The sequence below is a fragment of the Asterias rubens genome, chromosome 10, assembly GCF_902459465.1.
Source record: "Asterias rubens chromosome 10, eAstRub1.3, whole genome shotgun sequence".
In the NCBI taxonomy this organism is placed as follows: domain Eukaryota; kingdom Metazoa; phylum Echinodermata; class Asteroidea; order Forcipulatida; family Asteriidae; genus Asterias; species Asterias rubens.
The window spans coordinates 4,988,765-5,013,065 of NC_047071.1; the positions used below are offsets into that span (position 1 = coordinate 4,988,765).

The 24,301-nt window shown below is 38.2% G+C and overlaps 2 protein-coding genes across 2 annotated transcripts; one reads left to right on the forward strand and one right to left on the reverse strand.

The window, feature by feature from the left end:
- Positions 1 to 539: 539 nt before the first annotated feature.
- On the reverse strand, positions 540 to 23,623 carry LOC117295558 (DNA polymerase subunit gamma-1-like). The gene is made up of 22 exons (XM_033778255.1): positions 23,555 to 23,623; positions 22,077 to 22,704; positions 20,813 to 21,011; positions 19,928 to 20,086; positions 19,156 to 19,299; positions 18,496 to 18,575; positions 17,719 to 17,901; positions 16,904 to 17,293; positions 16,284 to 16,508; positions 15,405 to 15,581; positions 14,717 to 14,732; positions 9,349 to 9,506; positions 8,886 to 9,057; positions 7,519 to 7,654; positions 7,232 to 7,338; positions 6,828 to 6,967; positions 6,384 to 6,509; positions 5,861 to 5,899; positions 5,120 to 5,234; positions 4,664 to 4,915; positions 4,119 to 4,236; positions 540 to 3,490 (listed from the first exon to the last, which is right to left on the reverse strand). Exons 2-22 carry the CDS (start codon positions 22,691 to 22,693, stop codon positions 3,360 to 3,362), a joined length of 3,684 nt encoding a protein of 1,227 aa, XP_033634146.1. The 5' UTR covers positions 22,694 to 22,704; positions 23,555 to 23,623; the 3' UTR covers positions 540 to 3,359.
- LOC117295424 (E3 ubiquitin-protein ligase TRIM56-like) lies at positions 11,066 to 14,459 on the forward strand. Its single transcript, XM_033778074.1, has 2 exons — positions 11,066 to 11,171; positions 12,095 to 14,459. The coding sequence occupies exon 2, from the start codon at positions 12,119 to 12,121 to the stop codon at positions 14,057 to 14,059; it is 1,941 nt and encodes a 646-aa protein (XP_033633965.1). The 5' UTR covers positions 11,066 to 11,171; positions 12,095 to 12,118; the 3' UTR covers positions 14,060 to 14,459.
- Positions 23,624 to 24,301: the final 678 nt, after the last annotated feature.

Here is a 24,301-nt window from a genome sequence, read left to right on the forward strand (position 1 = left end):
ATAAGAGTTTCCAAGCAAAGTACTATTTCTCTTGATAGTGAATTTTGTCTGCCAGGTTAATAGTAGGTGGACATTATTTTATGCACCAATGCAGACATTGAACAATCAAACAAAACATTTAACTTTGTAAACCTTTCTTGGTGATCAACAAAATCTTAACAGAAATTAAAAGAGAAAACAATATTTATGTAATGATTTTGTTGACCACCATAAAAGTTTTATGGTTTGTTTGATTGTTTAAAGACAGTGTACACTTTTGGTAATTGTCAAAGACCAGTCTTCTCACTTGGTGTATCTAAACATAATGCACAAAATAACAAACCTGTGAAAATTTGAGCTCAATTGGTCGTCGAAGTTGTGAGATATGAATGAAATAAAAACACCCTTGTAACACGAAGTTGTGTGCTTTCAGATGCTTGATTTCGAGACCTCACAATCTAAACTTGAGGTCTCGAAATCAAATTCGTGGAAAATTACTTCTTTTCTCGAAAACTACGTCACTTCAGAGGGAGTCGTTTCTTACAACCTCTCCCCATTACTTGTTACCAAGTGAGGTTTTATGCTGATAATTATTTTGAGTAATTACCAAAAGTGTCCACTGCCTTTAAGTTTCCAGGCAAAGTACTGTTTCTCTTAGTGAGTTTTGTCTGCCAGAGTTATTAGGTGGAGACTATTTTATGCACCAATTCAGACATTGGACAACCAAACAAAACATTTATCTTTGTAAATCTTTCTTTGTTTTGGTGGTGAACAAAATCATAACAGAAATTTAAAACAGAGAGAAAAATTAGTAGTTCTTCTATAAAGTCTCTACTGGAAACTGGAGACTGTACTGAAGTCTCATCACGGGTTCAGAGTTCTTCTCAGAATCATCTCAGAACCAACACTTTTCTCAAGAAAGATTTTATTTACTTGTCTGTTACCTTCAAACTTGTCTGTTACCTTCAAACCTGTCTGTTACCTTCAAACTTGTCTGTTACCTTCAAACTTGTCTGTTACCTTCAAACTTGTGTTACCTTCAAACTTGTCTGTTACCTTCAAACTTGTCTGTTACCTTCAAACTTGTCTGTTACCTTCAAACTTGTCTGTTACCTTCAAACTAACTCAGTTCTAACTTCATAAACCACACCAAATTACAAATCTTGCACATTATGGCTGACTAACCTGTCACCATTGATAAATTAAATTTACAACCGATGTACAGTTTAACTTGATGATTTGCTTGTTAAAGTTTATTTTACATGGCTTATAAGTAGCAAAATATAAATGTATTTTAAAAATAAATATATGTCAATGGAGAGTATTTCTTTAATTGATCTTTCAAAGTTACCTGATTCCTTTGTACACGCAGTAAACTTGGTATAGTTTAGTCGGTTTATTTGCACCAAGTTTCAAAAGAGCTAAACCAAACTCACTTCCATTTTTTTGTTGAATCAAAGTTTACACGCAGTTACATTTTTTTTTCTTACTGGAGTTTGTAGTAGTTTAGGCACTGGTAATAATATTGCTGCAAATGGCAGGACAGTCTCTGCAACTGCTGTGTAGTTAGAACTGATGGCTCTAATTGTGCTGCTGCTACCACTGCAGCTGGTAGCACTGTTGTTGTTACATACCCACTGTAGCTGATGTAGTTAGTACTGATGCTGCTGCAGCTGGTAGCACTGCTGCAAGTACCACTGTTATTGTTACAGACCTACTGCAGCTGGTAACACTGTTGTTGTTACATACCCACTGTAGCTGATGTAGTAAGTACTGATGCTGCTACTGCTGCAGCTGGTAGCACTGCTGCAAGTACCACTGTTATTGTTACAGACCTACTGCAGCTGGTAGCACTGTTATTGTTACATACCAACTGTAGCTGATGTAGTTAGTACTGATGCTGCTGCTGCTGCAGCTGGTAGCACTGCTGCAAGTACCACTGTTATTGTTACAGACCTACTGCAACTGCTGTGCAGTTAGTACTGATGCCTCTATTTGTGCTGCTGCTACCACTGCAGCTGGTAGCACTGTTATTGTTACATACCAACTGTAGCTGATGTAGTTAGTACTGATGCTGCTGCTGCTGCAGCTGGTAGCACTGCTGCAAGTACCACTGTTATTGTTACAGACCTACTGCAACTGCTGTGCAGTTAGTACTGATGACTCTATTTGTGCTGCTGCTACCACTGCAGCTGGTAGCACTGTTGTTGTTACATACCCACTGTAGCTGATGTACTGTAGTAAGTACTGATGCTGCTACTGCTGCAGCTGGTAGCACTGCTGCAAGTACCACTGTTATTGTTACAGACCTACTGCAGCTGGTAGCACTGTTATTGTTACATACCATCTGTAGCTGATGTAGTTAGTACTGATGCTGCTACTGCTGCAGCTGGTAGCACTGCTGCAAGTACCACTGTTATTGTTACAGACCTACTGCAACTGCTGCAGTTAGTACTGATGCCTCTATTTGTGCTGCTGCTACCACTGCAGCTGGTATCACTGTTGTTGTTACATACCAAATATAGCTGATGTAGTTAGTACTGATGCTGCTACTGCTGCAGCTGGTAGCACTGCTGCAAGTACCACAGTTATTGTTATAGACCTACTGCAGCTGCTGCAGTTAGCACCGATGACTCTATTGGTGCTGCTGCTACCACTGCAGCTGGTAGCACTGTTGTTGTTACATACCCACTGTAGCTGCTGTAGTTAGTACTGATGCTGCTACTGCTGCAGCTGGTAGCATTGCTGCATGTACTACAGTTATTGAAGAGACCTACTGCAGCTGCTGCAGTTAATACCGATGACTCTATTGGTGCTGTTGCTACTGCTGCAGCTGGTAGCACTGCTGTTGTTACGGACCCACTGTAGCTGATGTAGTTAGTACTGATGCTGCTACTGGTGCAGCTGGTAGCACTTCTGCCAGTACCCCTGTTGTTGTTATAGACCTACTGCAGCTGCTGCAGTTAGGTTATACAGATGCTACTATTGGTGCTGCTGCATGCTACTGTTGATACCACTGCTGCAAGTGCCACTGTTATTGTTATAGACCTACTGCAGGTGCTGCAGTTAGTACCGGTGACTCTATTGGTGCTGCTTCGGCTGCAGCAGGTAGCACTGCTGCAAGTACCACAGTTGTTGTTATAGACCTACTGCAGAGAATTAAAACCTGCTAATTGTTGCTGTTGGTGGCACTGGTGCTGCTGATGATGCTGGAAATAATTGTTGCAGTCAGTCGTCAGTCCTTTCACTGTTTGGAGGACTGACTTGCTGCAGTTACTGCATACTGCTGCTGAACGCACTGCTGCTGTTGTCAGAAAAAAAAATAGCTGTAGACCCTAAATGACTCTTGCTGTTGCTGGACATACATGTACTTGCTGTAGTCACCGCATAGAGGACTGACTTGCTGCAGTTACTGTAGTACTGCTGCTGAAAGCACTGCTGTTGCTGCTACTTTTGGCTAACAATCCATTGTTGGTTTTCTCCAGTATTTCATAAATATCAAAAGCCTCTCCTGTGTGTTGTGAAATGCACAAAATATTATGCTTAGAAAAGGTTAGACAGAGTGACATTATCAAACTTGTACGACAAATTATCTGATATGACCAAACAAGATTGCCATAGAAGAGAATACTTGTGACAGATATGGCCTGACAAAGTGAAGGTCTAGCCCCCAAAATTTGAATATTTACTTTAATCTTAATCGAGTCTGTCGTTCAGTTCATCCTCATTCTCAAGAGTCAGATATCAGTTGGCAACCGCTTCCTCAATTAGAAAATTTTAAACTTTCAATTTAGTGCAAACCGGAAACAAATAATGAGAGACTTTGAGGTGCTAAGTGGCAGTGGGTAACTCCGCACATAACTCTGAGCAACATTTTCTGATAAGGATGGCCTTTCCATTGGTGGGAAAACAAACCGAGCTGGTTTGCATAGACGGTGAATGTTAGTAAAACACTCAATTGTGTTATCAGATGTTTGGTAGCTATCTGTTTTTTGGGTTGCATATACGACTTTCATAGTTTTTCAACCTCGGTTGGCAAAAACCCGGGCTGTGATGTTGCAATAGAAAGGCCTATAGAGTAATTCTTCTGTCACCTAACGTCCCTGAAAGCTCCTTATACTCTATAGAGTTAAGCTTACCTGCTGGTATTCCATAACCTCTGTGTAGACCATATGGATTAGACGGAGTTTGACAATCCATCGTTACTTCTTTACGTAGTACAGTGTCTATATCCACAGCACTGAAGAAAGCTACAGACTGTAAAAAAATGGCAAAGGTCAAATAAATGTTAACAATAAAGGATTTATTTTAGCTTTACAAGTTCATTTAGCAGTTCATAACAGTAGATAATGGGCAAGAGGAGCAAGTTGGTTCGTCAAAGTTTTCAACTTGAAATTCTTTGGTGCACCTTGGCAGCCCAGGGTGGTGTACTCCCTAGGGAGCTAAGAAAAGCAATGTTATTGTCCGAACGACCAGGGCACTAATGTAAAACGCACTGATGTTATTGTAAAAATGCGCTTTATAAGAACTACTTTTTCTAGCAGAAACAATTTCTTAAAGAAAGAGTAGGGAACTTTGGCCGAAAAAGTTCACATGACATGATATTTTGGCTGGTAACCATTTTTTGGTAAGCGAATCCGTTTTGTATTTAATAGGAATAGACAGAACTCTATACTGAACTCACCTGAGGAAGATCATTCATTCCAACCTTGTATGCAAACATACTCCTGGTCAAGAGGTTCGTTATCTGCAACGCCAAGGCTGCTCGGTACCTGTCTTCACTGGTAACCAGATAGCGTACTTCATCATGTATACTGATGCAGAATCTACCGTCAATGTTGAATTGTTCAAAGAGCCAACGCATACTGACTAACATAAGATGGAGGTAGTCTACCGCAGAGCTTTGAACGACCCAGTTTATTCGGCTTGTAATGAACTGAAATTAAGACAAAGAGTTCTACATCAAAAACTTGGGTATCGATGTTTTTAAATCGATGCATAAAATTTACTTGTATTTGGTAAACTTTGTTTGTAATACTACTTAAAAAATAAAATTCCATGTGAGGTCAAAATTAACTTCACATTTGCATTTGCAGGAAGTCTGAACCAGGCGTAAGAGTTAAGAGTAACAATCGCATACCTCATTGTTGACAGTCGCAGGCTCCAGGGCTCGACTAATTGACGAGTTAAGGACAGGTGTTTTAGGATGTTTAGAGTGAGCGATACTTTCAAGTTGATTAAACATGGCTGACTCACTGAAAAGGAATAAAAAACACTGTATTAAAACAAAATATTCATTTGTCCATGTTGGTAGATACTGGCAAGATTACAAGATTAAAACACGTAAGAATTACAAAGACTACAATAATTATCATCAATCCAATTCACACACAAGTGTTTTAAAAAGAGGGAAAAAACATCTTACTTTATAACAATTCATCTTTTCCATTTTTCTTGAGACCAAGGTATTTTCATAAGTGACTCACAAGAACATTGTAAAGTGCTGATGTAAAAAAAAAAAAAAAATTTTGGATGTGAAGGAATTCACAATCACTGACAATCATATATGAGATTTGGTCCAATGTGAATGTTGAACCTGAATCCACAGAGAAGAAAGAAACTCGATATTTGAATTAAAATGTTGCATTCCCTTGAACTTGGGTGTGATCCCTGGCTAAACTGCTATTGCAGGTTGAACAGCTTCAGACGTGACATCCCAAAACAAAGATATTGACAAAATAGGGAGACCGCCAACATAGGGCTAGATAGCTCAGTTAGTAGAGCGCCGGCACATTCATCCAGAAGTTGCAGATTCAAGTCCAACTCTAGTCAATGTTTATCTGTTAAACCCCAAAATTTAAATCTCCATAGAGTTACAAACCTTCCATCAGCCCACAGTTTAGTGTCCGACAAGAGACGCCTGTAAATGAAAGAGAAAAAAAAGAAAGAAAAAACAATTAAGAATCCAACTGTAACAAAACTTGACTGTACTTATCAACTAAGGGCTTGCTTTGAAATATTCAACGAAGTGTGTGACATCTGTGTGTGATATCTTTACAAATTGCAGGCTATCGGCCACAAGGGTGGCAGCAGACAATATAGCATGAGAACACTGGATTTACATGGTAACCCTGCTGCCAATAAGCATACCCAATATTCCCTACTATGCCTAAAATATTTGAACTGTGAATGTTAGGAAATTAGAGAATCTTAAAGAAAAAGAATTTCTCTATTAAGAGTAGTTACCTTTTGCCAGAATTAAAATGATCATCAATTTACTTTCAAGACATAATTTTGAAGCAAGTAATTTTTAAGACATAATATGAAGCAAATTAAACTGTGAGCATTAGGAAATTTGAAGATTCCTGATAGATTAAGAATGTCGGGCATTAGCAAGTAGTTACCTTTTGCCAGGTTTGAGATGTTTACCAATTTCTTTAAGTCTGCCACTAGAGATGTATCTGTCTTCAGACTCCTTTAGGATGTTATGAGCGATGAGAAACTCTGCAGCTTTGTCTTCAAGATGAAACCTGGAGGGGGAAGATTTCAAAAAAAGACCATTAAATTCTCTCCTAAAGGTAGAGATAAGAAGTCAACAATGAGGAAAGAGAGAGTTAAGAAAATGTAAAACACATTTTTTGACATCCTCTGTTTGCATCTTATTAGCAATCTTAAGATCTACTTCAAGATGTCCTAAAAATTATTTTCCTATTAACACCTTTTGTAGCAGCATACATCTTATTAGAAATCTTAAGATCTATTTCAAGACATCACATTTATCTCCTTACACCTTTTGTAGCAGCATACATCTTATTAGAAATCTTAAGAGTTACTTCAAGATGTCATACCTCCTTACACCTTTTGTAGCAGCATACATCTTATTAGATTTTTCTTGAGCTTCTTCCAGACTCATCCTATGATTAAACTGCATCAGCAGTCGGACGGCAAATGGCCTCCCGGCTCCGTAGATACGACCATAGTTTATAATCTGTACAAGAAAAATATTGTTTAAAATTTGTATAATCTGCTCTCTCTGTTCCATACTTCAAAATCCAAGTCGAGGGAGATTCTCCAAAGAGAATCCAAAAAGTTCTTTCTCTAAGCCTAAAATAGACAAGGTACTGTGTTTGCAATAATGCTAACTGAAAGTCATTGGGCTGGTAACCAGTTTCTGCTAAGCAAGACTCTTCTGTACTTAGCAAGTTTTTTTTTTTTTTTAACAGCTTCAATATACTTGTTTACTGATACTTACCTTAGCATGTTCTCTACTGATACCAACAGTTGAAGCTGTGATACTATGCATATCAGTAGCACTACTCTTCTTGCCTTGTAATGTCATCCAACCAAATGCTGTACAACCTGCAACAAAGGTCAAAGGTCATGAGGTACGTCAGACTACGCTCGGAACGCAAAAATGTCCAACATGGCCGACTAAGATCAGATATTGCAGCACAAAGTCTCCTTTGTTGCATTACATTTTCCTCCCTAATCTAAACAAAACTCATTCAACCAAACTGTTCAAAGACTTAAATGATTTACCATGGCAACCAGCAAAGTTAGCATCTCCAAGCAGAGCAGCGATCCAGAGTTCTTGTGAATCCACGTCTGCTCCTACAAAGTGATACCCAGGAGGGGTTTGAACCATGGCCTTTAACTCACTGCCAACACGGTCAACCTAGAAATAACAACCAAACAAGAATGAGTAGAGACAATTCTATATCTAGATACCCAGGAGGGGTTTGAACCATGGCCTTTAATTCACTGCCAACACGGTCAACCTAGAAATAACAATCAAACAAGAATGAGTAGAGACAATTCTATACCTAGATACCCAGGAGGGGTTTGAACCATGGCCTTTAACTCACTGCCAACACGGTCAACCTAGAAATAACAATCAAACAAGAATGAGTAGAGACAATTCTATACCTAGATACCCAGGAGGGGTTTGAACCATGGCCTTTAACTCACTGCCAACACGGTCAACCTAGAAATAACAATCAAACAAGAATGAGTAGAGACAATTCTATATCTAGATACCCAGGAGGGGTTTGAACCATGGCCTTTAATTCACTGCCAACACGGTCAACCTAGAAACAACAATCAAACAAGAATGAGTAGAGACAATTATATATCTAGATACCCAGGAGGGGTTTGAACCATGGCCTTCAACTCACTGCCAACACGGACAACCTAGAAATAACAATCAAACAAGAATGAGTAGAGACAATTCTATATCTAGATACCCAGGAGGGGTTTGAACCATGGCCTTTAACTCACTGCCAATACGGTCAACCTAGAAACAACAATCAAACAAGAATGAGTAGAGACAATTCTATATCTAGATACCCAGGAGGGGTTTGACAATGGCCTATAACTCACTGCCAACACGGTCAACCTAGAAATAACAATCAAACAATAAAATTTGATGCTGAACAAAGTAGAGACAATATTATAACTAAAGCATTAAGTACGGAAACTCGACTCTCAAGTTAATCTTCAAAACAACCTACAGGAGTGCGATAACACAAACAAGAAAAATCCTCAAAATTTCCTCAAAATCCATTCCTCTTTTACATTTTACTTTCCTACAAACTATACATCAGGCAATTATCAACAATCATCATCTTGAGAGGATGGGCTAATAATAGCGTTAGCATCTTCCAGCTTTCATTGCTCTGTTCTTGTCACTTCATTTTGAAGTCACTCTAATAGGGTGAGTTCAATTAGGATCAACTACATCGATGTGATCGGGAGAGATACGGAGGCTGAAATCGTGGACCTTCCAAACATGATGAGGGATAAACACCTCTGGAGTAACGTTGTGCATGGAATCTCGGTTGCGACCGCTAAATGATGATGATGATTATTTGGAGTCGTCCTTGTACCCATTAAGGGTTAAGACTTACCCTTGCATTTGTAGCAGTCAGCCATGTTGGTTCTACAGCTCGTCTGGTAACTGTACCAGCTGTAATGACTCTAGGTATAATAGCACCATAGGTACCATCCTCGTCATAGTCTGGATGACGGGTCACTGAGCGTGGCAAGTGGTTCTTGTCAATGTCAATGACCATCTGGGAACTGCAGGGTCAAATGTCAAATAATTGGTCTATTAAAATAATTACATAAAGTCTGCCCTTTTTTTTAAAATTCCTCTTCTACGATGCAAAATGCACCTCTGCACAATGCGCATTTATCAGTTTCCACCATTTTGGGAGTCAATTCCCTTTTATGTACACTTTGAATAAAAAATGGCAAACAGACTATGCGCATGTAATTGCATTGGGAAATGGGTCAATAGGCAGAAGTGAAAAGTTATAATAATGAATTAATTGTTTATAAAAAATAAATAAAAATGTTTTAATCACTCACTTAATTCTTTTGTTTGAGTTCCTCCAGGATGAGATGATTTTATTCAGTTCAAGGATCCTAGTTGCTTGGGCTCCTCCAGCGGATCTTAACGTCCCATCTTCAAGTTTATTAAAGAAGTCCTTTGCTAAAGGGTTGCCCACTTTATTTGATGCACCATCCTATAGAATCAAACGTAATAGTTACTTATTGGATACAACTTAATTGAGAATCAAACATAATAGTTACTTATTGGCTGCATTATCGTAGAGAATCAAATGTAATAGTTACTTATTGGATACAACATCATAGAGAATCAAACGTAATAGTTACTTATTGGATACAACTTCATAGAGAATCAAAGGTAATAGTTAACTATTGGCTGCATTATCGTAGAGAATCAAGTGTAATAGTTACTTATTGGATACAACATCATAGAGAATCAAACGTAATAGTTACTTATTGGATACAACTTCATAGAGAATCAAACGTAATAGTTACTTATTGGATACAACATCATAGAGAATCAAACGTAATAGTTACTTATTGGATACAACATCATAGAGAATCAAACGTAATAGTTACTTATTGGATACAACAACATAGAGAATCAAACGTAATAGTTACTTATTGGCTGCATTATCGTAGAGAATCAAATGTAATAGTTATGTATTGGATGCACTATCATATAGAACCAAATGTATTGGATGCACCAACCAAGAGAATCAAATGTTATAGTTACTTATTGCATGCACCAACCTAGAGAATCAAATGTTATAGTTACTTATTGGATGCACCAACCTAGAGAATCAAATTTTATAGTTACTTATTGGATGCACCAACCTAGAGAATCAAATGTTATAATTACTTATTGGATGCATTATCTTAAAGAACTAAATGTATTGGATGCACCAACCAAGAGAATCAAATGTTATAGTTACTTATTGAATGCACCAACCTAGAGAATCAAATGTTATAGTTACTTATTGGATGCACCAACCAAGAGAATCAAATGTTATAGTTACTTATTGAATGCACCAACCTAGAGAATCAAATGTTATAGTTACTTATTGGATGCACCAACTTAGAGAATCAAATGTTATAGTTACTTATTGTATGCACCAACCTAGAGAGTCAAATGTTATAGTTACTTATTGGATGCACCAACCAAGAGAATCAAATGTTATAGTTACTTATTGTATGCACCAACCAAGAGAATTAAATGTCATAGTTACTTATTGGATGCACCAGCCTAGAGAGTCAAATGTTATAGTTACTTATTGGATGCACCAACCTAGAGAATCAAATGTTATAGTTAAGAATGTTTTAAAGTATAACCCTGTTTTTGTAGTGCAGTGCACTTTGTCGGTGTTGTTGGTAATTGAGATGTTCCTGCTCTTAAATTACTTTAAATCTTTAAATGACTAATGAGATATATTTTTCTAATGTCCTCTTTTCTCAGTTATTACTGAAAAAAATCTATACAAATAACTACTGATCTTTTTTGCAATATTCAGACATTTAAACAAACCATGATAAGATTATGAAATATGATTATGAAATTATTCATACAGACGAATTGTGTTAGTTTCATTCCATTGCTTTAGTGACCTTGCAACGTGTTTTCATGTATATCGATTTGTTAACTGCCACTGAATATCAGCACTACACAGCATGAGGTAATACATGCTATAAATAGACAGGGGATTTTTTATTTCTCATTCTGGATGAGAAATAGTGCACTATCATTGCAATCATAGAGTTGCACCTAGAATCTGAACAGAGGACCCAAACTTTTAGAAATGTCTCTTAAATTCAATTATTGAGACTGATGCTTCAGTGAACAGGTATGTAATAAAAGGATTATTCATTAAGTTTAACTTGTGTGGGTTAAATAAGGGTCGGGGACTGTTAGGGACGCTGGGGAGGGGGGTCACATAGTGCAAACATGAATATGACAACCTGGGGCCAATTTCATAGCGCTGCTTAATGGTAAGCAAATTTTCATGCTTACTATAAGCACTGGGCCGTTAGCAGGAAGCTGGATGTCATTAAAGGTCACTTGTTACTCTTACATTCCTGCCAGTGCATCTACATTTTTACTTTATTCTAATTGTTTAACTTGGTCACTGTTGCACGCATTGGTGTGGCTGGTACACAACCATTTATTTTCTGAGCCCTATAGCTACTCCATTCTATTCTTTTGTTGAACTAAATTTTGGCTTAGAGCCATTATACACTTTCGGAACTGACAACAAAATAAAAGTTCACAGATTTACAAATAACTTACAGGGTTTACAGAAGGTAATGGTGAAAGAATTCTCTTGAAATATTATTCCATGAAATGCTTTACTTTTTGAGAAAACATTAAAACAATTATCAACTCTCGATATCGAGAATTACGGATTTATTATAAGCACATGTCATGACACGGCGAAACGTGCGCAAACAAGGGTAGGTTTTCCCGTTATTTTCTCCCGAGTCCGATGATCGATTGAGCCTAAATTTTCGCGGGTTTGTTATTTTATATAAGTTGTGATACACGAAGTGTGTGCCTTTGGATAATACTGTTAACCAAAAGTGTCCAATGGCTTTAATAGTGAACAGTTCAAATTATTCAATTAAGTAATCCTTTTAAAGCACGGGAGTGTAAAGTCAATGCTTTTAGAGTCCTTAGGAAAAACATGACATCAATGCCTGGAAAACTCCAAAGTGTTAGTGAAGAACAGTACTTGATTGTAAGAGGAGTGTTTTTTTGTTGTTATTACAGAGGAAGACTTCGCTAATCTTTAAGATGGCCTCCAACGTCACAGTCAATTCTTTACTTGATAAGATCAGTAAGGATCATCTAGAATGTCCAATATGCACCAATCGCTTCATCAATCCAACAATGCTAGACTGTCTACACAGCTTCTGCTTCACATGCATCAAGGAGCTTCACCAACAAGATCCTAACAACTCCATCCTACTGTGTCCTCTGTGCAGAAAGAAAACAACACTAGAAGACAACAGGGTTGACAGTCTACCTAAAGACTTTAAACTGAACGCCCTGGGGGATGAAGTTAGTGATCACGAGCGACTCATTGAGGGTCATAGGTCAAAGGTTAAATGTCAAGCCTGTGATGAAGAGAATGAAGCAGTTTCAAGATGTATGGAGTGCGAGTATTTCCTCTGTTGTGAATGCCAACGAGCTCATCAGCGATTAGCTTTCATGAAATCTCATCAAATCCGAACACTCGCTCAGTTACAAGCAGATGGAGTTACATATGAGAGTCAAGGTGAATCAAACATCCCCAAGTTAGAGTCATATGATAAGTATTGTCAAACGTGCCTGAAGTTAGCAGTCACAACTTGCAGCAACCCAGATAAAGACAGTCCAAAACATGATGTTATTGGTGTTCCAGAGATCTTAATTAACTTGGTTTCTAAACTGAAGACGCATCAAAATGATATTCACACTGCCATAGTAGATATTAAAGACGCTCGTAGCAAGCTGGATCAAGCACTGATCACAACTGAAAGTAAAATTACCCAGAACGCTGCCAAGAAATTTGCTGAGATCACTGAGGAGGAGAAGAAACTGAAGGAAGAGGTGAAGAGGATTTACCAAGACAGAATCAAAACCTTTGAAACTGCGGAGGAAACCTACAGCAAAGAGAAAGTCCAGGCAGAGCGTAAGCTGGATGAGGTGAATAAACTAATGGCTCAAACAAGTCGCAATAAGTTTCTGGATCTTAAAGAAGAACTTCTTCCTAATCTTGATGAACTGACGAGTGAGAAAGCTCCTACAAGGCTCTCGTTTATGGACTTTGAAGAAGATGAAGGGTTACTGGGAAGACTGGTGTTAGAAGACGAGCAAAGCTTTAAAGAAGATTCCATGGCTGAGATAGCTTTTGGTCTTGATAGACTCAGCATACAACAAGATTGGCGACTGAAACAACAGTTTAAACTATATGGTATTGAGCCTTATTCCATCAATAGTGTCACTGCGTTCTCCAACAATGAAATAATCATGGCAGATATCCAAAATAATCATTTGATTAGAACGTCATTAAAAGATAACGGCTGTTATGATACACGGGACAATCCACAAAGACTAAAACTGACCGATCTCAACAATCCATATAGAGCTGCTGTGAACAAAAAAGATCAACTTCTTGTTCTCGATGGTCGATCAATTAAAGTCTTCAGTCAGAACTATCAACTCCTTCATCAGTTCACACCAGGGGCAAGATCAGGACGATGGCCATCATGCCTAGCAGTGTCCGACAATAACCAAATAGCAGTGGGTTACAAGAATAAAGAGGAGATCGCCCTCCACAGAGAAAGCGGATATCGTTCAAAAACACTGTCAGCGCCTGGTATGGGTTATTATATGACGACCTACAAGCAACAGTTTATCTACACTAACACTTTCCTTGGCAAACTGATCTCAGTTGACTATGACGGTGAGGTCATATTCTCAGTGGATGTAAAGAGTGGGCGGCCTTATGGTGTGTGCTGTGACGATCGGGATGGGAGCATCTTTGTTGTTATAGCTAAGACTTCTACATCGGATGAAATTCAGCAGTACAGTCATGATGGCAAGTACATTGGAAGAATTATCAAGGATTGTGGTCTTCTGTTTGACATTGCATTCGCAGCAACTGGGGAACTTGTGGTAATCACAAACAAATCTGTAAAAACATACAGCCCTCACGAAAAAAAATCAGTAACCAGGATCTTGTATGCCTAAATGAATCTGTAAGAATCTACTGCCATATTATAGAGAGACAGAATTTGGTCTTGAAAAATAATCATCTTAAGAACTGCATGTATAAAAAATACCAACACTTTCATAGCACCTAATAATCATGTTGACATGCTCTAGTGCGCTGAACATGGCACTAGTAAACAAAAAAACAGCAAATATAAAATACCTTGTTTATATGTATCTATGGTATGCAATGTATAATATTGAACTATTTTTTATGATCGCATGTAATAGACTGATAGTTTACCAGTGGGTGTATTCACGTCACTTGAAGTGAATAGTAAATACCATTAGGCAATAGGCATAAAGCAGAGCCCAATTTCATAAAGCTGCTAAGCAGAAAATTCTGCTTAGCAATTTTCTTGGGTTAAGCAAGAAATGAACGGGGTACCAGTCACAGCAATAGTAACTGTATGGTATTCTGGCTGAGAAATTTGTTTTGCTAATCAAAAGTGTTTGTGTTAAGCAAGTTTTGTGTGCCTACAGGCTTTATGAAATTGGGCCCGTTACCTCAGGGAAGAAACGGAAGCAAGAGGAAACTTTTGGGACACTAGGTGGCAGCAGACTTACCAGGTTAATCCATTGCTTTCAGTCAGTAATGTGCTTACGCTTCGAATTCTGTTTACAATGGAAATTTACCTGGTACAGGGATCTCCTAAAAATTGTAGGGCATTCTAAATCAAAATTTAGGAAAGTTTGGCTAAAGCACACTGAATCGAAACCAGTGCCCAATATCATAAAGCCTGTAAGCACAAAAACTTGCTAAGCACAGAAAAATATTTTATTTTGTTTTGTCTAACCTTGTGTGGAAGTCTGTAAAACCAACAGCCGGGTATTTTGACGTCCCTACGTGGTAATTGTCCTTGATGCATTGGTCCTAAAGCGTTCATCTCTGCTGACTTGATATTATTATCGTCTGACTGTTAAGAAAAGAAAACAAATATTCATGTGAATGGTGTTTGAAGCTTTGCATGGTGTGGAAAATAAGATGCGAATTAACTACTAAATTGTAAACTTGCTTGTACAACCATGTGTAAAATCTCTTTTTTTTTATGGGTGATGGCTCTTAAAAGAGCCAGTGTGTCCTTTACATTTCAATGGTGTACTCTACTTTTCTTCAGGAGAAGGCGTCATGTAATGTTTTCAATGAAAATTTTTCTTCCAATAACTTTGTTTCCCCTCTGAGCACACAAGCACGTACCATCATGCTTTCTGCTTGCGATTTCCTCATCAATTAGGAAATTGATCACAAAGGCATAACTGGATCAAGTGAGGCAGTTTCAAACGAAAGGATAAAGAAAACAATCCTTTCTGAGGAGGCAGTTACAAAGTTTTATGACAAAAAGACGGCAGAGTAAAAATTCTCACCATGTTTTCTTCTTCACTGATATCATGACCATTGCTTTCCATATCAAACTGAACATTACCAGCTGGGGAGTCAACCTCTGCTGATGGTTTCTGACCATCATGGGGAGTCTGCTGTTGCATGAGTTTCTTCAAAGCACTTTAAGAAAAATAAATAAAGTTTCACAAAGTTAAAGGTATGGTGATACTATGAACGAATTTTACTCAGTAACAAAATATTGCTTAAAGGCAGTGGACACTATTGGTAATTGTCAAAGACTAGCCTTCACAGTTGGTGTATCTCAGCATATGCATAAAATAACAAACCTGTGAAAATGTGAGCTCAATCGGTCATCGAACTTGCGAGATAGTAATGAAAGAAAAAAACACCCTTGTCACAGGAAGTTGTGTGCATTTAGATGGTTGATTTCGAGATCTCAAGTTCTAAATCTGAGGTCTCAAAATTAAATTCGTGGAAAATTACTTCTTTCTTGTACTTCAGAGGGAGCTGTTTCTCACAATGTTTTATACCATCAACCTCTCCCCATTACTCGTCACCAAGAAAAGTTTTATGCTAATAATTATTTTGAGTAATTACCAATAGTGTCCACTGCCTTTAAACATTCTCTTTGAAGAGGTAGGCATAAATGGTAATTTAATACACGACAGTGCAAGGTCTAAGGACTAAGACCAAAACGGCAACCACCACAACTCTCGTAGTGACCCGAGACCATGAAGGGATATCAGATCCAATTTTTGGTTATTATGAGGTACCGCCCAGATCAAGGTTATCGGCCCAGATCAACTGTCATCAGGGGCGCGTTGCCACCTACTCCCGGGACTGAAACATTGACTTACTTACCCCAGAGGAAACTTTGGTTTTTGTTCCTCCTCGTCACACTCCTCCTCCTCCTCCTCTCTACCCGGTATCAAGTACCCCCATCCATGCTTTATCTCATAGTGTATTGGATAGCCTTCCCATGTTAGACGTAGTAACTTAGGAGCAACTCGTACCTGGGAGCTGATGAGTGATGGCCCAGGTGCCCACTCCTCGTCCAGTTTCCTTGGGCACAGTTCCCGAAACCACCTTGAAATGAAATGATGGTACTGAATCAAATTGGGTAAGTTAGAAAAGTGTATGAGTGTTTTACTACTTCGGGTCGGTATACCAAAAGCATGTCCGCGCCTATGTGATGTATTATTTTCAGAACATTTTGGAGTTTTGGAATGAATAATTCTCGATTAAAAAATTGTCTACATATTTATGCTACTCTACTTAAAACATAGCATTGTGATTTCACTTTTTTTTCTCAAAAAAATTGACAATTAATGAAGTTGAAACTTCTACAGGTAAAAAATATTAAATACATCTTCATTCACAGTGAGTAGGGATTCATGTCATGGCCAAAAACGTGATCTACAAAAGGTATCAAACTCTTTAAGACCCTCACCCACTTCTCCCAGATTGAAGGCATGACTTACATCGGATATCCCACCATGTGTTGTTTGACCTTAGGAATCCTAATTGCCGTCTCCATCACTTCCTTCACTCTAGCGTCTCGCTCCTCCTTCTCACGTCTCTCCTTCTCCAGTTCCTCATCTTCCACCTCCACTCTGACATCAACCTCCCTCAGAACACCATCATCTTGAAGTGCAACCTTGGATCTATCTTGAGCTACCTCTCCAAGACCACCACTGTCCTCTTTAGGCATCCTCCCCATCTCATTATCATCTTCAATTTTACTCAGAGAATCTTCTTTAACGTCTTGGTTGATTGCTTTGCGTCTTGGTTTCTTTTTTACGACTTCCTTTTTGAGTTTATAGTCTTCAGTTGACCAGTCAAGCTCCCACAGCCAAGGGTCATCTTTGTAACTGTGGAAATAGATCAATACATTGCAATCAAATCAATAATATAGACAGAGACTATAATAATGGTGGTCCAAACCGAATAATCAACTGACTAATTACAGTGACTTTAACCAAGAAATAATAACCATAATGGGTAATGGGTACTATGTTAAAGTATGGATCAAGTTAACGTCATTCCTGTTTTTTTTATTTTGCAAATCTTCGTTGAAATTTGCACTGCATTTGAAGCAAGACCTCTTGTCAATTTCTACTAGATACCAAGCTGTTCACTTCAGACAAATCTCATGAAAATCATTTATAGTTGAGACTAGAACCCCTAACCATTCAGTTGTCAGTCAGGTGCCAACCTACCTCTCACATTGATCTTGTATAAGTTAAGAATACGACCCATACCAATACAGTCAGCAGTCAGGTACCCAGACCATTACCTTTCATCTTCCATGAGCTGACACGCATCATTTGCAAGATGCATTAAAGCTAGTTTCATCTCTTGCTGAAGAACTTCATAAGTTTCTTGAGATTCTCTTAAGTAGCGATCCCAATTATGATTGACAGGTAAATAAGCTTGACCCATTTCTAGCATAGCGGCAAACGTCACTGGGTGTTGAAATCTGTCAAAAGAGGGTTTTTAGTTATTTAACAATAGTATCTTATCTTTCTTAAAACCCAGAAAAGATAATAATATTACAAAATAGCAAGTTCTTATATAGCGCATTTCACGATAACCGTCTCAAGTACCCTTGTTATTGGGCCAATAACATCCCTTTAATCTTTCTCAGCTCCCTGGGGGAGTATACAACCTGGGCAACAGTTTATATCGCTCCAAAGGCCTTTTTCATTCACAATATCAACCTCTACCCTCGCAGGTACCCATTTATACCCCCTGGGTGAGAAATAGATGCCTGAAAAGCGTACTCTATCTCCGAACCTGATAAAACCTGCAACAAGGGCCCTCGTACTACTATCTTAACCTGAAACACTGTACGGAACAGAAACATTAAAATAATTAAAAGACCAATGAAGTGATTTACTCAAATACACACGTTTGAAACTGACTAGGCTGAGGACAAGCCGAAACGATGGCTCTATCAGAAATTGACTACTCAGTATCGTCATTCTAATCATCAACCGCTATCCAATTGAATCGTTTCAACTTTTTTTTTTTTTTTGTAAGAATGAAGGGTTTTCTAAAGTTATTGACAAACCTTTCTAAGAATTTTGGAAAGAGATGCGTGAAAACAATGTGGGTTGCTTCTACATCCTTAGCACAGTATGATACCAGCTCCTACAAAACAATAGAAAATACACATAAATGTAGACTTGTAGACAAGACGTTAATGGTCCCACGCGGTGAGATAGTCGAGTTGTGGCAGTGCTATGGCGAGATCATTGCTCTCGCGCGAACTGCTAGTTGCCGACTTCTACTCCCCAGTTAATGGGACCGTAGTCGTGACAGCAGTGGTAGAATATCGCAAGGAGAGTTGGAACGCTATCACCGTGACAGACATTTAACGACTTGTCCACAAGTCTAAAATAAATGCTGAGGCAAAATATAGAAAATATATAAATCCTAGAGGACAAAAAAAATATTTGTTACACCAAATCAAGAACATGTACTTAACAAAACATCATGCAAAAGTATATATAACTTGTTACAACTAACAAAGAGATTAGGCCCTTCCAAAAAAACTTTGCCAATTGAAATTTTATCTATTTTTATTAAATTGAAGTTGACGATAGGTACATCCATTTTCACCTGTTTCAATTTCATTGATTAATAATTTCATAACATATGATTATAGAGTGAGATTCGAATGAACACTATGAGTGTATCAGCAGAAAACATCTTAAACAAACCAAATTACCTGAAAGTTATCACGTACTTCCTCCATCGTTCCAGAAATAAATGTATCTCGTTGGCTCTTGTCGAGCCTTTCATCATCTCGACTATAGAGGGCGTAAACATCAGCAAGGTTATTTGGACTGCTCTTATGAAGCCAGGCTGTTGACTAGAAATCAAAGGAATAAGTTAAAAACCTAAAAGCAAACTTTGTACTTCAAGCTTCGTCCTGTTTGTGTGATGAGATGTTATGTTATGCAAGAAATTTGATTCTCGAATGTAAACCACATCATTTGCTTGTTTCTTTGTTTAGTAGACCTTCCTACCAAGGGAACTCGGCAAACTCCCATAAGGGGATATAAACACCAAGCTGGCAACAGGCAATCTCTCTCATACAAACATTGGTTTATTGCCTTTGATTATAAATTGCACAAATCAAGAAGTTGTGTATCAGTATCTATGTTCCCAAAACTCGTCTAGCAAGTTACGGAGACTGTGCCTTTTCCAGCTGCGCACTGCATCTCTGGAATTCCTTGCCTAGACGAGCTGATAGGCATGCCTGATCTGTCTACATTCAAACACAACTTCAAGACTCATCTGTTCAATTTGTCTGCTTGCTAGCATCCGGCGCCTTTGAATGGTACCATCCAGATACTGTGCGCCTTATAAATTTTATGTTATTATTATTAATATTACATGACAATACTTTATTTTGTCACTGTGAAATCATTTGAACCTCCAACCTTGTAATGCAAGTCCGGCGGTCTAACCACTTATTCTATTACATTGGTACTTACAACTGGTCCAGCCGATTTGTTAGCAGCTTTCCTGGCCAGGTATTGAGTTCCTTGACCCTTGCCTGTGTTCTTGGCATTCCACAACGCTCGTTGGTAGGTAGTCAGACCAGAGACTGCCATGTGTAGACTTAGTGTATCTAGGAATCGTGTCTTCGTACCCTGAGTGATTATGAAATAAAGAAATAAATAAATTTGTGTTTGTTAGTTTGTTTTTAAGAACCCACAGGCTTATCAATAAACCTTGCATATCGATCTGCACTGGATAGACAGAAGTGGAACTCCATCATAACCAGGGTCACAAAGGGTCAGCCATGACTCATAGGACGACGACGAGTTTGTTTGTATAATTTCCATTCCCATTCATACAACAATTTTTTATTAACAATACATGAGGTGATAGACTAAACCAAGTTATACACAAAACCAAATTTGAATAATATTAGGAGACTAGTTATGAATAGTAGTTTCATCCATTCATCCAAGAGAAGGACAAGGCCTTCTGTAGCCTAGCAACTAAGACTGCTCTAAAATTACAAATTCAATTCAATTCAATCCAAAAATACATTTATTTCCATACTCAAATAAAAGAATAACGACACTTACATGTATTACGAAGTAAAGCAAGTAAGAGTAAACATTAATAAAATAAATAGAGTACGGGCTGTTTTGGTAAGCATGAGCTTGTAAAAAGCAGCCAGACAGACAAGAAAACAAGACAACCACACAGACAGACAAACAGAAAAAAGGACAGATGAACATAATACATGACACAACGAATTCGTAATAAAAGCGACAAGATGGCAGAACAGTTTAAGCTGAAAATAAATAAGACAAGTATTGAAGAGATGGATGTGCTTTCTACAAATAAGTAGAAAGTATGTTCACCTTGAGTAGATACTGTTCCTTGATGTAGCTGCGATCAAAACTAACGTTATGACCTACAACCAAACGTTCCTTCCAGCCAGTTTGATCCGGCGCCTTACAAGATGAAGATGTCGTCTCAAGAGGAATAAGGTCAGCTGGAGTAATACGAGGAGATAAAGCAAGACGTTCCTCTATTAACCGCTCGCTGCACCATGAGTACCTGAGAAAGAAACAGTTAACAGCTTTGATGGTTCTTAAAGTGAAAATAGCAATTACTGTAATAGGAGAGAATATTTAGTTAATACATTCATGGCTCCAAATTAACACTAGACCGCATGCCCAGAGGCCAGTGATTTTGAGCACTGGGCCAGTAAACTTATGACTGGACAAATCCAGCGACCTTGTGGTTTTGAATACTAACACCTTACTGCATTTTTAATTTATATTGATTAATACAATTTCAATTCCTTTGAGTTTACCCCCCAAAAAGTGAGATAGATCTTAGATAGTATTCTTCTCATTGTGTTTCATGTCTTGTTACAAATTCTCTGGGGCAGTAAAACTTTTGAGCTACAAGCCTAGTGGAATTCATCCCCACCCCACCCCACAATTGCAGCCCTAACTCTATAGCGCTATAATTGAGTCAATGAATAATTTTGATTCCATGTTTGTAACAATTTCTTTGGTCCAGTTAAAGTTTTAAGTTACAAGTCCTGCAGTCTTGTGGATTTCCCTCAACAAATTCGAGCCTGACACAGTGGCTCTACTAATTGTGGTAATAAGATGATAAACTGGTAATAAGGCCACATAAAAAACAAATTGTTGATCGTCCCCGCGCGACCAGTCAAAACCCCCCGACCCCATTTAAAAAAAATTTAAAAAAATCATCATAAAAAACAACCTTTTCAGCTGATATTTTTTTCAAAATGTACTGGTTTGAAAAGATGTTTGAAGGTTTTTTTTTCATGTTGGCAAAGCAAGAACAATTCTTCAAATATTTAAATGGGATACACTGTGCTTAGTTGTTTGAAAAAGTTTACAGAAAATGTCATCAAGGAGTTAAATTTGTTTGACAAAACTATTGAAAACATCAAAAAAACACAAACCCTCTGTTTTATAGTGATTGTGATGATTTCTTTATTCTTGATTTCATAGTTGGCATGTCAAAAAAACTTTAAAAAACAAAACAAAAAAACTTCCTCCCTCCCCCATCCGCAAAAAAAAAGGACGATCAAAATTTTTATTTATTTATGTGGACTGATACGAGCCAACCAAGATATCTTACCATGCTTCTGTAGACGCAGCAACTGCCAACGTAGGGACTTGACCATCCAGCTCTGTCATTAAACACTCAACGTCAAAAACTATCGCCTCCTCCAAAGGATAATCAACTTCACTGTTCTCTCCCAGCTTATACATCGTCCATCCTTTACGGAACTCCCATTCCTCTGGCATTGGAGGCAAAGATGAAAAGGCTAATAACTCAGATAACTTCATATATTCATCGCTCTGTTTCATTGCTAGAATCTGAAAGTGCTCATCAATATTCCTGCCAAAGAGTTTTGGAAGTTTGAAATGAACATCTGGAAGGAGGTCACCCTCTTTGCCCCATAAATTATGCTGTTCAAGATGTCTGATGCTTCTTTGGATGTCTTCATTGGAGGGCGGCGTCGACTTCCTCCGACGTTTGTCAGTTTTGAAGATTTGTTCATGGAGTTCTTGAGAAAGCATCTGAATGTTGAGAGGATTGAAACGTGGCTGTGACGCTGAGCTTGAACATCCCCTGCACCACAATACATGATGAAGTGTCCGTAACCTAGCTTTGTATAGTCCATGGTAATGATGATGACATACTTTACTTTTATGAAGAAGTGAATATATCTTGAGCAGGCCACCAGTCATTTTGAAGAAAACTGGGTATAAAAGGGTGCAAAAAAGACATTTTTGTCATTGAATGGTAACACTACATCACACAAGTCAATAGAGTAACACTCATGGAAAAATATGAGCTCAGCACCAGCTGCAACTGCTGCGCCAGTGCATTGAGAATGTGCAGTAGCCCATCCAAGGCATTGTCAGCCCCACCCCCCTGAGAGGTTCAAGATCCAATCTCTGTCTCAAGATGCCGGTATCAATGAGGCGGCTTACTAACTACACAACCCTCGACCTTCATCCGATCAGTGAAATTAAACTATTAAAATATAAGTAAAGATAGATTACTTAGATAATAGACCTAGTACATAGTAGTAACTGGGGCACTGTTGTGTTGTACTCCTCTGATTTTGACATTAAATATCAGTGATGACAAAATTTAGAAAAAGGAGTACAGAATTAACAATAACATTATTAAACAGCGCCCCACTGCACTGCCACTGCGTCTACTTATACTTTTTATAAATAATAAAACTTCAATTATTATGAAAACAATTTTTGGCATCCAAATGTTTGACCCAAGTTCAAGAAAACAAGCAGGAAAAGAAAAAGATACATCAGGTCTTTACCTCTTCTTGCAACAAGCAGACAAGCTCAGTCTACTCTTTAGCGCACAGCTATGTCGGAAATAAACGCCCTTCTCGTTCATTGTCAACAATGTCACTATGTCACCGTTTAAAAAAAATCAAGCTTCATCTAAAATTAAAAATACGTCTTTCTATTTACGCAATAATTGAGCGAATGGCAAATAAATGGACGACACAACACATCTTGCAAATCTTATGTATTACTATGAGTCACAATGAATGATGCAAATATTAGTTTAATTACCTTTCAGACGTGTTTAGTTAGTGCCTCGTTGATCACTAACTGAGCAGACGATTGCTGCAAACAAAATAATTATTAGCGCGAGGAATCACGCCCTCTCTTGATTAAAACTAATAGCTTCGTTCCCTCATTTTATAGGCCCTTTTCGAAACCACGGCTTTGGATTGGGATTTGGCTCAGGATACCTTGGCTCCGCGGTTTCAGACGAGAGGACGGGGCCTGAAGCCGAATCCAAAGCCGAAGCCGTGGTTTCGACAAGGGTCATCGGTTGCACAGAAATTGTGTGCAGTGTATTGGGCCATTGAGAAAATAAAAATAATAACAAATTGTACCGAAGAGAAAAAATAATTATTTATAATAATGGTTATTTAAAAAATAATCTTTATTATTACCCACCTAACACACTCCCCAAGCTCGACCCTAACCCTAACCCTAACCCTAACCCTAACCCTAACCCTCACCCTCACCCTCACCCTAACCCTAACCCTAACCCTAACCCTAACCCTAACCCTAACCCTAACCCTCACCCTAACCCTAAAACTTACCCTGACGATAACCCTGACCCTAACTCTCATCGTATCCCTAACCCTAACCCTAACCCTAACCCTAAGCCGTGGTTTCGACAAGGGTCATCGGTTGCACAGACATTGTGTGCAGTGTATGGGGCCATTGAGAAAATAAAATAACAAATTGTACAGAAGAGAAAAAATAATTATTTATAATAATGGTTATTTAAAAATAATCGTTGTT

Bases quoted from the DNA above. Each gene is read 5' to 3' on its own strand.
- LOC117295424 (XM_033778074.1), top strand. From the start codon at position 12,119: ATGGCCTCCAACGTCACAGTCAATTCTTTACTTGATAAGATCAGTAAG.
- LOC117295558 (XM_033778255.1), bottom strand. From the start codon at position 22,693: ATGACTGGTGGCCTGCTCAAGATATATTCACTTCTTCATAAAAGTAAA. The intron at 15,582-16,283 runs GTAAGTAAGTCA...TTTTTCTTAAAG, and splicing joins AAACCAAAGTTTCCTCTGGG to TGCTTTGAAGAAACTCATGC. The intron at 6,510-6,827 runs GTATGACATCTT...TTCCCCCTCCAG, and splicing joins GCTACAAAAGGTGTAAGGAG to GTTTCATCTTGAAGACAAAG.